Below are 13612 nucleotides of genomic sequence, written 5' to 3' on the forward strand. Positions count from 1 at the left end.
TTTAGCCGAGCGCCCTTTGGAGAGTACGAGAAAAAGTTGGCGTTGGCGCTAACGGTCAGCAGCTAGCAAGGATGAAGCTGAGCGCATATGAGAAGCCAAGAACATGAATATAGGCCGACGAACTCCGAATTTTCCACTCTGTTAACATGACGCCACCATAATAACCCACCTAAGTAACGATTTGCTTTCAAGAGTTTCCGAATTTGGAGTAGGGTTAATAACAATTGACAAAGAAGAACGGAGTTTAATCGCTTGCTTATTTATCATCATATCAGCGAGCGTTCTCCCAATCTCCGGATTGCTCTATCATGCCACTTCAGCCTTTGCTTCATTTTACATCATTTCCTTGTTCATTGCGAAGAGATTATCTTTTCGCTCACAGCAATTCTCTGCTAAGTGTTTTGTTAACTTAGGTATCGTTGCACTTATCTCTAGGGTTGCGAAAAAGTTACTGTTGTAAAGAACAGTTACGAACAGGGTTGCGAAAAATTTACAAATACTCCTCCTAGTATTTACAAATATAAACACTATTTTTTTTTTAGTAGCCACGCAACGAAATACTACCTACTTTTTTTCGTCTTTCGTCTTTCGTATATTAAATACTAAATGCTTGAGCATTTTACGCAGAATGACTAAAAAGAACTAGCTACTAATGAAATACGAACTTGGGAATAGATATTATGTTCGCACTCTTGCAACTTCTATGTAGTCTGTTTTGGATAACTAATCAACAAACCAAACCTGTTCGCTCGATGTTTCTTGCATGGTAATCGTGTGAGAAAAGATTTTAGGAATAAATGCCCACATGTATTCCTCTAGGCCAGTGCCAATGGTATTTTTGATGGTCTGAGCGAACTCTGGGCTGGAATTCAATGCTTCCGCTACCGCTTCTCTCATCTTAGTTTTAATCTTGCTCATGCAGCTCTTCCACTCTTCGCTATCACGATCTTTGATCTCTGATAGGTTAGATGTCTCCTGATATGATGCAATGGTAGAAGCTAAATCCCTAAAATTCGCCATCATTCGTGCTTCTTCGTTACTAAGAGGAGATATGATCACTGTCCTTGTTCTATGGACTCTTAGACCGGTGTCGAGTTCTCTTGAAGTAATCGAGCTGTGTTCAAAGCTTTCCGGAATATCTTCTATGAGCGCCATACACGCTACTACCAGGCCATTATTTCTTGACTTTTGGTCATAGATTAAGACGCATTTCCCAGAGTCTATTTCCCTACAGAGAGGGTCGTTTTGTTCTCTGTCAAAAGCTGACTTCTCGTCATCAGTCCAAGATGAGAGCTTTTTGCTACGATACCAATCAACTATTCGGTACCATTTATCGCTTTCCTCTTGACGGATGATGATTTGATCTTCTGAAGGATTAATTGCCCCAGGCCATGGGTGCAATGAAAGGCCAGCTGCTAGTGGGAGAGGAATAAGACGACATCCTGGGAAGGCGACTTTCAAACCTAGAGGGGTTGGAATGCCTTGGACGTTGGGGGCACCAACAAGACGTAGCATGCGCTCGTCAAACCCCATAGTTGGATCTTTGACAGACGATCCCAATAGACTACGGGGGGCCCATCGCCATCCAGGTGTGCTCAACACTTCATCCGCGTAAAATATGAGTCGCGGCGGAAGGCCGTTATGCAACTTGTTCAGGAGTTCCCAAGTGCGAATCATTCGGGTTTCGGTATTGGAAGTAGCAGCAATGTATTTCGTGTCGAGGGACATTAGAGTAGAGATACAGAGTGGTTCATCAGATGCAACTGATACTGTGCGGAACTGCAACGCTCGTTGAAGGGTGAGGAGTTGCGGTCTAGCCGGCTCCGCTCCTCCATCTTGAAAACGAAAGCCTTGAAGTTCATTATACTGCCGCGGAAATCTATTAGATGGAACCTCTTAAATAGCTTGAAAGCAGTAAAAAGATACTTACTGAATTTGCTACATCTTGCCAAATTCGCATGTATCGCGAATCGCCATTGCCAGCGGCAAATAGTTTAACAAGCAAGTCATAGCCTCTAACTGCATTATTTGCGAATTGTACGAAGAGACTCCTTGTGAGTGTACCCTCTAATTAAGCAGCTTGGCGTTAGCGAAAGAAGCATCAACATTGTTGAAGATCTACACCACCATACCTTGAAGGGTCCAGAGCCGTCTCATCCAAGGAGACACTCCATATATCCGCAATAGCAGCTCAGCAGGATGTGTGTCTTGAGAATTTATTCCAGTCAAAGTAGCATCCAGAACAAGGACATGAGCTGCATTTCTGTACACACCAGCAATCCTTTCAAGTGCGATTAATTTACTTTCAAGTTCAATTGGACAGCAGAAAGTGTCAATCCAGATTCGATATTGAGTTTTGTACCCTGTTTGCTCCGCTTCTACTTGGTCTTGTAGCGATGCTATCAATTGAGCTACTCGTTTTACTTGGCACCTTGGGAGAGAATTTGCTCTTGGATTCCCTAGTCCATTGGCCCAAACCTATTATATTTCGTTAGATCGCCATCACTGGGCGTTTGCGAATGATTGTGCTTACATGGGACAGCGCGACATAGGGGACGCCCGGCTCATATGGTTCGACCACCAGTTCGAAATTGTCCAATTCATCTCCTATTTGATCAAAACGGAGGATTGGATAAGTATCAGTGCTGCGAAGAATTCCTGAGGTGACTCTCTCATCAATGGTTATGAGAGGACAGCTGCAGTCATCTGAGATGTGTGAGGGCTGATAGGTCTCAATGTCCATTTGAAAGGCTGTGCATAGATGGCGTGTGCAGTTTGAATGGTCTTGGTTGGCATTTGGCTTCTGTAATTGTGAAACGTAGTGCATTGTGTGCAATCCTTGAAATTGAGATCGAATCTTCTCGGTCTCACTCGGGCACCACCCCCGCTGAAGCATTTGTTTGTCTATGGTGCCCCCCGATTGCATGTAGCCTTGATGCCAGCTAAACGCTAAGTTAGGCACGTCGATTTTGGGATTTGATTGTGCCACTACACTGGATAGACCCGTGGAAAAATATTCCCCAAGGACGCATATTGAATAACGCACGGTTTCATCCAGATTTAAGACGGAAGGAATCATTAAATTGGCGTAATGAAGACAGTCGCATATATATATGAGTCTCTCCCGTTTATCAGGCGCAAGCCTCTGTCTTTCTGCAATAATCTGGGTTGATTTTAGCACCTCTTGGGCACTGATATACCGCCTATCATCACCATCGCTAAGATACACGGTGTTTGCATATAAGTTGCGAATTCCTTCAGCAGCGACGGCATTTTCAACAAGATGAATACCAGGGCTGACCTCATTCAGGCCCAGCATTTCAGCCAGGAGTCCAAACCAGAGCCAGGTCTGCAGAAACGGCTGTATCTCTTCTTTAGGCGTGGGATACAGCGTTTCAAGATATGGCTCAGTAAATGCATCCGCTCCTAAAAAATGCCGGAGACGTGGAGGAACCAGCCGAACCTTGCCTTTCCGGATTGGATAGGTTTTGAACGGACCTCCATCCCAAAGTTCATCACAGACATATGGTGTTTTTCGGGGAGGGGCTGCCGGGGACCCTGGCTCGCATAATAGATCCATGGATCTAGGGGTGGGTGTTGTAGTAGGCAGTGGCAAGGAATAGTATGTATTAGAGAAAGGTTGACGGGCAAGCGAGAGTCATGGGAATACACGTACTGAAGAGAGGAGTAACAGGAGACCAGGCTGGCTCTCTTGATGCTGTGACTTGCGGGGATTTTCAGTGTAGCCCCGCGCACCATCGCACGCTTAGTAAGAACGGCGGCTTTCGTGCTGTATTTTCACGCAAGGACTCAAAATAGGTACATGTACATACATGTAGCCATGGCAAATGTTGGGATTTCTTACGCTTACAAGAAAGTGTACATAAAATATGAATCAAAGCAAAAATTTCCCGCGTCTGTTCCATCCGAACCATTCAACTGAGTGCTTCTTGCTCTAGCCAATAGTGATGATAACAAACAGCTATGAAGAAATCCTGTAAAGGTTTCAACGCGGCCAAGCAGCCAGTTTAAGGGCTCGTGAATAGCCATGTTCTCAAGATGCGGTCATATTAAAAAGTCTACTAAACGTTTTTATAAATCATATATTCGTTTACCGCTCCCTAAAGCTGCTAGAAGCAAAAGCGCCGTGTTGGCTGAATTTGCCTGCCGAGGCAGTGTGAGTATTCCAAATGCACTGTCATATACCTAGCTTAGGTAGTACACCTTTTCAGACCAACCAGCCTACGAATGTCCGATTTGAGCAAGTACTCTGCAGGGGTTTACCATTAGTTCGCTAAATTACATTTCTTATTCTATATGAGCCATATAATTTCGTATGCCGAGTTATAGATACCCAGATTAGGCAAGACGTACCCCGGCCGCACGGCGTTGTCCTCGGATCAATAACAGGGGCCAGATTTCAATACATCAAGGATCTGTTTATATAGTTATAGATATTGAGAAGATACTTGTCTTCATCTACTGGGAAATACAAAGAAAAGTATTAAGTTTGATCTCAGATACATAGGAAGCTGTAAAGTTGCACAGCAGTAATTTTACTCATTCAAGCCGCCTAGTATTTTAAATGCGCCCAGATATTTGATCCCCTAATGTTGTGAACTGGCTGCATTCTTTCTTATGACCTCCACCGACAAGAGTAGCTATAAAATGATCTAGCTAGTACCTAGGTACTGAGAGTTCTTATTTTACATCCCCAATATCTCCAAATAGGGGCTGGACTGAGGCAAGCATTCTTCAGCCATAATATAATTCTCAATTACTAATTAATGTGGAATCTATCAATGTACATCGATGCATCGTGTAATATATTGTAATTTTACAGATAATAGGGGTACAGTCTTTATCACAAGACTAATTGTAAAATAACCCAGCAGATACTGATAACTAATATTTTTGCATCTCCGATATCTTTCAACAGGGGCTCGACTGAGGCCCAATACATTATCTTTCAGCTGCTCAGCCGTGATACAATTTATAATTACTAACTGGTTTGGAATTATTCGGTTTACACCGAGATAGCGTGTGATATGTTGAAATATTGCAAATTTAAAGATGGTAGAGGTACAGCCTTCAGATTAATATATAAGGGCGGTGGTATCGCGTCGTGTTTATGCCACATAATAACCTCTTTTATTCTTTCTTGAACTGTGGCACAATTTATAACCTGTTAAATTTTTATTTATCTCTCTACTCATTGAAAATGATTGGCTTCAAGGCAAAAGACCTCCTATTTGTTTCGGCTATTTTCCAAGGCTTGTTGTTCGCCAATAGTCGTGCTTCGCCTGCCCCTAGGGACGTGTCTCAGAATACAACAGTCATTGCAGGGGTAACTGTTATTGATACTCTCCTTGTCCGAGATGCACAAAGCTTCGCTCGTGAACATATGCTCGATTCTATTTACAATCATGTGATGCGATCATGGTTACTTTCTGCAACCATCATTAACGCAAACAAAACTCTGCATGATACTATTGATCTTGAAGTTCATGCAATAGCTTCAATTCTTCACGACCTTGGGCTGGATCCCAATGCCAATTCTTCAATCGTTAGCCCAGATAGGCGCTTTGAGGTCGATGGAGCTTTTGCTGCCACAAAATTCGTCAAAGAACACCAGGAGGGCCAAAATTGGGATAGTCAACGGCTGCAACTCCTTTGGGATGCTGTTGCTCTGCATTCTACATTTACGATTGCTGATTACAAGGAACTCGAGGTGCAGCTTGTGAGTAAAGGAGCTGCAGAAGATTTCACAGGACCATCTCTTCCAGTAACTCAACCTGATTGGAACACATTGACGGAGCAATTTCCAAGGACAAACTTTAGCAACAATTTCAACGAATCCATTATTCATCTTTGCATGTCTAAGCCAAACACGACATATGGTGAGAAAATCTTTTCACTGGTTATCAATTATAAAATGCTGACACTCAAACAGATAACTGGATGCAGGGATATGGAGATCTTTATGCGCCAGGCTACTCTTCTAAAGGCCATGACTTGGTTGATTTACCTGTTTATCCCTGAATATCATCTATGGATATACTTTTATATGACAAATAGAGTTATACATGATAAACTAATAGCTGGCTACACAAAATCCCAGTATCAACATATATTTTCATTACCTTCTTCAGTGACTACCTTAGTATAAGATTCTCCATACTTTAAGATCTTTATCCTTTCAACCTTTATATGCCACGAATTCAATCTCAATATCTGTTCCACCAGCCGGCAGTTGAGCAACGCCTACGCTCGTTCGTGTAGGGCGAGGCTCAGGCATCATCTCTTCCCATACCTAATTTTATACTGAGTGAGAAATTTAAGATTGACACAAATTTATGAATTGATGCAATGTGTATGTACTAACCTTGTTGACTAAAGGGAAATTCTCATCAAAATTCTTGATGAAGATAGTCGCCTTTACAACGTTTTTAAGGGTCATTTCCTCAGCCGCCAATATCTCTTCGAGGTTCTTTATGACTTGTCTTGTACGATCTTCGATCTATGAAATATATTATCAGCGTCATTGCTTTGCATAAAAGGCAACCATGAGATACGAACCGTCCCCTCGACCATAGTACCATCTGGACGAGCGCCAGGCGTTCCTTGTGTATATAAAAATGGACCCGCTCGCACTGCTTGAGCAAACTGCGCGATTAGAGTCAGTCAAAATTAACTTGATGTCAAATAACGAGAGACGTCAATAAGCATACCAATCCTGGAATTGGCGCTGCAGGCGCATTTTTTGTGACGATATGCTTTAACGACATGATGGAATCTATCGCGTGGCCACTCTTATGGAATAATTTTTCTGCTTAGACTTTTCCTTGTAAGTTCCCAGAGCGCTCACCATTTGCATGAGGCAGTAACGTTTATATATTCGAACGAGTATGAATGCCTGATCTGACGTCAGGCCCGTCTACTTTTAGCCGACATGTACAAAATGACTAATCACGCTCGGCGTGAGCACGATATCCAAAGCAACACCAAAGCTCAAACTAGGTATAATGATAGTTAACGATGCATGTATTATTATCAATTGAGACTAAACTATAGCTAACAGAAAGACTATAAATACAGATCTACTGCATCAAAATAAAGCTCCACCACGCACGCGCTTTTTTATTTGTCTCCAGTGGTATTTATTCTCACATTACTACTGTGTAGTCACGACGGCATACGTGAATAAAGACATTTCACTAGTCCATTTGACTACCTAGTTAAATTACACTACAAACTTTTTTTTTTTTTTTTTTAATCATCCGCTCAAGCTGGCACCATGTTTACGGTGCTGTTTGAAGTTCATCCCTCCGCCGATAAGAAGCTCCTCTATCTTGATATAGGAAAGACTCTCAGGCCAGAGCTCCTTCACATAGAGGGCTTTATCGACAATATCCGATATGGATCTTTGAATAGGCCTGGATGGATCCTATCGCTCTCCACTTGGAGGGATGAAAAGTCGCTCGTGAGGTGGCGAACTCAGGGGCGCCATCACAGCGCCCAAGAGCAGGGGAGAAATGAAGTTTTTCTTGACTACCAACTGAAGATCTGTGAAGTCATAGCAGATACAAAAGTTCCAGTAGGATATGAAGTACAGGAACAAAGGCTGGACATTACGCGCACGGGCGATGCAGAGGCGGTTGTACTCATAAGCATCGAAAAAACGGGCTTACAGAATCCAAGTTCTAAAGCTGCACTCCAACATCTTGGCTTACAGCTAGATAAAGTGAAAAGTCTAGTATCATGGGATATCTTCGACTCCGTGCTAAGCCCTGGAGATTTGATCGCTTTTCTTTCATTCAAGACAGCCGAAGATGCGTCAGAGTTTGCTCACACATATGCACCACGTGATGATGTTAGAATTAGACAAGAAAGGGTTATAAGGGATTATGGGATGTATAATAGATATGAAGCCCCGCAATATTATCCAGAGGTCGAACGGAGGGTTACATAGCTATATACATACAATACACAGCGCTCACATGGCTGCTTGTGATATTTGACGGTTTTGATAAGAAACAAAGACAGTTTTTGAGCACTTGCCATCTTGTGTAAGTTAATATTAATATAATTCTTGGTTTAACTATCAGTAGCCACTATCCTATCGCAACGCAGGCGGCCGCAGCGGCATTTGAATCCAATATCCAACATGTTATCTGTAATTAAGCTACTTTTTCACATAAATATTGAATTAAAAATACACATAGATACATAACTGACTAAATGATGCATCTTTATGTCGATTAGAGACAAGTCGGGGTTTTAAATCATTTCAATTGATCATTCTGCCAAATATGGTAAATTTCCACACATCAAATTGACTGGTTTTACTAGATCAGGCCAGCTGCAGGAAGCCAGCCAGTTCGATCCTTGAGAGGAAGTGGCGTTGTCCAACGATGAATATGGCCGGTATTCTCAATGACTCTCAAGGTAGTTCCCCAGCCATCTGCCTTGACACAGGCTTTTTGGATCTCATCCCAAGCGTTCACAGCTCGTTCACGCCCAAGATCATGGTCGCGGTGGGCCTTGCTGCGCCAGCCAGCCGCAAGAACTCCACACTTGCCACTTCCCAGCGAGGCAAAGCCGTGGTAATCGGTGAGAACTGGCTTATCTATTTCACCCCAGAGATATCCAGTACAGCCATCAGACTTCGCAACAGCTGCAAAGAATTCAGGCGCAGTTTCAGCCCACTTCTCTTCATCAATTCCCCAAAAGAAGGTGACCGTTGTGTATGGAGCATAGTAAACTTTGTTGCGATCATTGGTGTTTGGATGAATAACGTAGACGTTGGTATCACTCTGAATGTCTAGGAGCACCGGCGGCGTTGGTCCATTGATCAGAGCCTTGTGAACATCGTGCTCCTTGCGGGTGTCATAGTCTTATTATTGGCGTTAGAAAATAGAGCCTTATAAAAATGGCGAACTTCAGACCTACCAATGAAGTGGATAACTTTCTCCGGATACTTGTCACTTCGACCCCAACAGCCGCGGGAGCAGCCAGGAATGGTAGTGGCAGCGTCATAGAAGGCCCTCTGATACTTCTTTCCATCGTCAGTAGTCTCATCTTCGACGGTGTGGTTTCCAACAGTTGTAACTGTCACTTCGATAGCTGGGTAAACCATTTTGCTGGGAGAGAAAACTTGGGTTTGATGTATTGTGATGTTTGTTGCTTGCAGCCCAGTATATCTTATTGCCGAGGTTGATTCTTAATGTTGTGTTGCAATACCAAAGCCGTTTTATGAGATTCTACAACGACCTTTAAATACTTTTGATCGCATAACACAAAGTTTTTGATATGCCTCTTTACCAATACCGAGCTTCCAGAGCCATGCTCATCTAGTACGACAATCGCGTCGGTAATTACTAAATTGTGGGCTCAAATAGCTAAGACATAGGTATCTATCACATCTTGATACCCTTGACGCCACCCTAAACTCAGTATCACCGTGATTATCGGAACATTTCTGCATGAAAAGTTGCCTGGCTACCGTGTTGCTTTTTAATCGGTGAGTGCGGTAAGTCAAAGACGGACCAGCGGACGAATGCACCACTAATTTTCTTTATTAGCGCCCCGCTCATTACTAAACTTTAGTACTTGTATGGTGGGACAATTTCATAGTCGATTTTTACAGGGCGCTCTTTTCTAGAACAGGTAACGACGAGCAAATACAAGCCTAATTAGAATGATGTATTTTGTTTGACAAGAAAGTTGAGAGAAGCATCTTGAAAATAGTAATTGCTTGCTTGAGTGTTAATGTGCAAAGCATACATGTACACGTGCTACTACCTGTAGTCATTAAAGAAACGACGCGAATTCTAGATTGTTAGTCTACCTTGAATGTTGAGCAATGCCCACCCACCTGCCATTGATTAGGGATCTACCGTTCTACCAAAATTGGGCAAGTGATTAGGAATATGCGATGCTTCCTCGCTGCAGCAATCACGTGTACGTCGCTTTTTTCGATCTATTGTAGAAGATAAGAAGTTTTCATCGCTTTCCATTTTCTCTTGCATTTCTTTTTTTTAGTGTTGCTTTTTAATACATTCTTACCCAAGCGCACATACTAAAATGATAGTAAAATTTCCCCAGTTGCCGCAGCTATATATGCTGGACTCTATAGTGGTGTATCGCTGTTCGGTGTGTAGCCGCAGACTGCGTGCAGCTCGATGTGTGGCTGTGTTGAAATCAAAGCTTCCTTTTTTCCGCTTCTATATGAGGACGAGCACCAGATTATGTTATACTAACAATTTTGATTTATGGATTCGTCTTGCTTGCAAATATTCGGTCGACTTCGCGAAAATACGTCTTTGGACTATCATCTCCGGCTTATTACGCTAGCCTACTGCTGCACGATTCTTTACCCTTCCATATTCTACAGTGACGAAAATCCAGGATCATGCTGTGCCTCTGACGTACTTCTCCGCATTAAGGTCTAACTCTACCCCTCAAAGATTGCATGTACTACTGCTACAAATATCAGCCGTACATCAATGACCAAGTTTACCATATAATTTTTCTTCAACTTTTTAGGTGGCCTATAATAATATAATTGTTAACACTCGTCTTGTTGCTCTGTAATCAAGAAATCAATGCGTGGCATCTTACACGCCGCGTTCATCAGGGTAATCAACACCGGGCATCATCGTCTTGATAAACAAATAATCCGAACAATGTCTACTCATTATGATGCCGTAATTATTGGCTCAGGTCAAGGAGGAACGCCCTTGAGCACTGCCTTCGCGCAAGCCAAATATAAAACAGCACTGGTTGAAAGTTCACACGTTGGTGGATGCTGCATCAATGAAGGATGTACTCCCACCAAGACTCTGATTGCTTCAGGACGAGCTGCATATCTTACACGGCGGGGACCACAGTTTGGTATATATAGCAATAACGACTCTGATGCTGCCAATAACGAAGTCCGGGTAAATATGGAGATTGTGAGACAACGTAAACGCGACATCGTCAATAGCTTCCGGTCTGGAAGTGAGCGCAGAGTCTGCGAGGCTGGAGTGGAGTTGATCATGGGAACAGCATCGTTTAGAGACGAGCGCACGATTCAGGTACTCAGTGCAGAGGGCGCTCAGAGGGCTTTCACTGCCGATCGTATCTTCATTTGCAGTGGAGAGCGCCCAGCGATTCCAGTAATAGATGGATTCAATCCTACCTCATTTCCGCCGGGTGTTATCCTTGACTCGACTTCTGTTCAAGAACTTGGTGTGGTCCCGTCGCATCTGGTGGTTATTGGAGGAGGATATATCGGCCTCGAGTTTGGCCAACTTTTCCGTCGACTAGGCGCCGCCGTTACAATTATACAGCGAGGTACAAAATTGGTTCCTCGTGAAGATTCCGAAGTGGCCGAGTCAATGCTCAATATACTACAAGAAGACGGCATCAACGTTCTCCTTCAAGCGACCCCTACAGCGATTCGTGCTAGCAGCAGTCAAGATTTGACAACGGCCGTTGAGTTATCAGTCGCAGTTTCAAGCCAAGATAGCCCATCTGAGCTGCTAGCCTCCCATGTTCTCTTCGCTGCCGGTCGCAAACCTAACACTGAGATGTTGAATCTAGCTGCAGCAGGCATCAATACTACTGCTCGTGGTCACATCATTACCGATGCACAGCTGCGCACGACTAACTCCCGTGTATGGGCACTTGGCGATGTAAAGGCGGGCCTGCCTTCACGCACATATCTTATGATGATTTCCGTCTGTTGCGTACTAATTTACTTGAAAATGGAACACTTACTACAGCAGATCGAATTATACCTTATGTTGTCTATACAGATCCGCAGCTTGGCCATATTGGTTTACATGAGCATGAAGCCCGCGCCAAATTTCCCGGACGCAAGATTCAAGTCGCTAGCATGCCGATGTCCTACGTTGCCCGGGCATTGGAGACGGACGAATCTAGAGGAATGATGAAAGCAGTAGTCGATGCTGAATCGCAGCAGATCCTTGGATTTACGTGTTTGGGGATGGAGGGAGGCGAAATAATGAGTTTGGTAGAAATGGCGATGATTGGAAAAGTTAAGTGGCCAGCTCTAAGCAATGCTATATGGACACACCCGTCACTAGCCGAAAGCTTGAACAATATCTGGGGTTTCCTGAAATAGATAGATAGGTCTGCAAAAGCTTGCCTCAATGGTACTCAACTTGAATCATAACCCTGGTACACAAACAATTAAACGCGAAATCAAGGCTCATTCTAGGAAAGCAATGCTGAAATTACGTCACCTTGCCCTACAAGTCCCCTGAGTTTGAGCGCCGCAGAGGCGGTTTGACGTAGGCTCGCGTTCATTATTTCCGAATCTTGCGACTCTATGATATCGCGCGCTCGGACGGAGATAAGGCACGATTGCAACATCCGATTGCCTTTGAAGCCAGATAGCTGTATCATAAAAGGGCTTTATCCTCCGTTGCAAATTATTATATCCTTTGTTGAAGATCAATTAATACGAAGCAAATTATCGGGCGCACTATTATCTAATATGGCTGACCTTGAGAAAATGTCACGCGAGACTAATGCCGCGCAATTCATCGAATACATCCCACCTCGCCGCAACTTATATCCCTTCATTGATCCCACCAAAAGTAATTTAGCTGGGAAATCTGTTTTCATCGCTGGTGCCTCAAAGGGCATTGGCAAGGCCACTGCCATAGCCTTCGCAACTGCCGGCTGTTCTAAGATTGCAATTGCAGCGCGTTCAGGACTAGATGAAGTCATAAAGGCCATTAAGGATGCTGCGGCTAAAGAAGGCCAACCGGAGCCTTTGGTACTAGGCTTGTCAGTGGATGTAACATCGGAAGAATCAGTGAAAGCTGCAGCTGAAACCGTTGCTGAAAAGTTTTCTGGGAGCCTCGATGTTCTAATCTGCAATGCTGGCTACTTGGAAGAGTGGCTTCCAATCGCCGAGTCACGGCCTGACGACTGGTGGAGGTCATGGGAAGTCAACGTCAAGGGTACATATCTATGCCATCGGTTCTTTATCCCACTTTTGCTCAAATCACAGACAAAGACAATTATAAATTGCAGCAGCATTGGTGGGCATAGAATCATGCAGGGTGCTTCAAGCTATCAGACCGCCAAGTTTGCGCTCGCCCGATTTACCGAATTTGCGGATGTGGAGTACTACCAGCAAGGATTGATTGCTATCAACGTGCATCCTGGAAGTGTTCCCACGGAATTGGCGCTTAACATGCCTGAATATATGCACAAAGCCTTGATTGATCCACCTGAGCTAGCAGCCCATACGTTTGTCTGGCTAAGTAAAGAGAGACGTGCGTGGCTGTCTGGTCGGTTCATCAGCGTATGCTGGGACATGGAGGAGCTAGAGAAAAAGAAGGACGAGATTCTACAAAAGAATGCACTCAAGTTTCGCATAGTACTATAACAGAGAAAATTAATTGAGGGGTTAAAGGCAGATAGCTATAAGAAAGTCATTCGATTATAACTATTTACAAGTGTACTAAGACTTGCTTTTATGTTTGTAAACCTGACGTTGATGTTAGCGCTTGTAAATGGACGGGGCAGAGCGCCGTGTTGTAAAGTTCAAAGTCGCTCGGGGTAGCTAGAAAACTCATTCTAAGTACTG

General features: G+C 43.6%; 7 protein-coding genes across 7 annotated transcripts; 4 read left to right on the top strand and 3 right to left on the bottom strand.

The window, feature by feature from the left end:
- Positions 1 to 29: 29 nt before the first annotated feature.
- Positions 30 to 3794, bottom strand: GGI43DRAFT_173846 (uncharacterized protein). The gene is made up of 4 exons (XM_083199748.1): positions 2534 to 3794; positions 2133 to 2478; positions 1931 to 2067; positions 30 to 1866 (listed from the first exon to the last, which is right to left on the bottom strand). Exons 1-4 carry the CDS (start codon positions 3578 to 3580, stop codon positions 724 to 726), a joined length of 2673 nt encoding a protein of 890 aa, XP_083065581.1. The 5' UTR covers positions 3581 to 3794; the 3' UTR covers positions 30 to 723.
- Positions 3795 to 5221: 1427 nt separating this feature from the next.
- Positions 5222 to 6042, top strand: GGI43DRAFT_380085 (uncharacterized protein; the record flags this gene model as incomplete). The annotated part of the gene is made up of 2 exons (XM_083202928.1): positions 5222 to 5900; positions 5954 to 6042. The coding sequence occupies 2 exons, from the start codon at positions 5222 to 5224 to the stop codon at positions 6040 to 6042; spliced, it is 768 nt and encodes a 255-aa protein (XP_083065582.1).
- On the bottom strand, positions 5940 to 6888 carry GGI43DRAFT_395083 (RidA family protein). Its single transcript, XM_083204833.1, has 4 exons — positions 6732 to 6888; positions 6580 to 6666; positions 6386 to 6520; positions 5940 to 6313 (listed from the first exon to the last, which is right to left on the bottom strand). Exons 1-4 carry the CDS (start codon positions 6786 to 6788, stop codon positions 6200 to 6202), a joined length of 393 nt encoding a protein of 130 aa, XP_083065583.1. The 5' UTR covers positions 6789 to 6888; the 3' UTR covers positions 5940 to 6199.
- Positions 6889 to 6892: 4 nt separating this feature from the next.
- On the top strand, positions 6893 to 8057 carry GGI43DRAFT_395085 (antibiotic biosynthesis monooxygenase family protein). The gene has a single exon (XM_083204834.1). It carries the CDS (start codon positions 7298 to 7300, stop codon positions 7970 to 7972), a length of 675 nt encoding a protein of 224 aa, XP_083065584.1. The 5' UTR covers positions 6893 to 7297; the 3' UTR covers positions 7973 to 8057.
- Positions 8058 to 8078: 21 nt separating this feature from the next.
- GGI43DRAFT_173927 (uncharacterized protein) lies at positions 8079 to 9522 on the bottom strand. The gene is made up of 2 exons (XM_083199750.1): positions 8953 to 9522; positions 8079 to 8896 (listed from the first exon to the last, which is right to left on the bottom strand). Exons 1-2 carry the CDS (start codon positions 9137 to 9139, stop codon positions 8349 to 8351), a joined length of 735 nt encoding a protein of 244 aa, XP_083065585.1. The 5' UTR covers positions 9140 to 9522; the 3' UTR covers positions 8079 to 8348.
- A 529-nt stretch (positions 9523 to 10051) lies between these two features.
- GGI43DRAFT_395087 (uncharacterized protein) lies at positions 10052 to 12456 on the top strand. The gene has a single exon (XM_083204835.1). The coding sequence runs from the start codon at positions 10608 to 10610 to the stop codon at positions 11937 to 11939; it is 1332 nt and encodes a 443-aa protein (XP_083065586.1). The 5' UTR covers positions 10052 to 10607; the 3' UTR covers positions 11940 to 12456.
- A 52-nt stretch (positions 12457 to 12508) lies between these two features.
- On the top strand, positions 12509 to 13411 carry GGI43DRAFT_380089 (SDR family oxidoreductase; the record flags this gene model as incomplete). Its single annotated transcript, XM_083202929.1, has 1 exon — positions 12509 to 13411. One exon carries the CDS (start codon positions 12509 to 12511, stop codon positions 13409 to 13411), a length of 903 nt encoding a protein of 300 aa, XP_083065587.1.
- Between the last annotated feature and the right edge of the window lie 201 nt (positions 13412 to 13612).

Source organism: Trichoderma evansii (assembly GCF_050947405.1).
Source record: "Trichoderma evansii strain SZMC 28006 chromosome Unknown GGI43scaffold_2, whole genome shotgun sequence".
NCBI classification, from domain to species: domain Eukaryota; kingdom Fungi; phylum Ascomycota; class Sordariomycetes; order Hypocreales; family Hypocreaceae; genus Trichoderma; species Trichoderma evansii.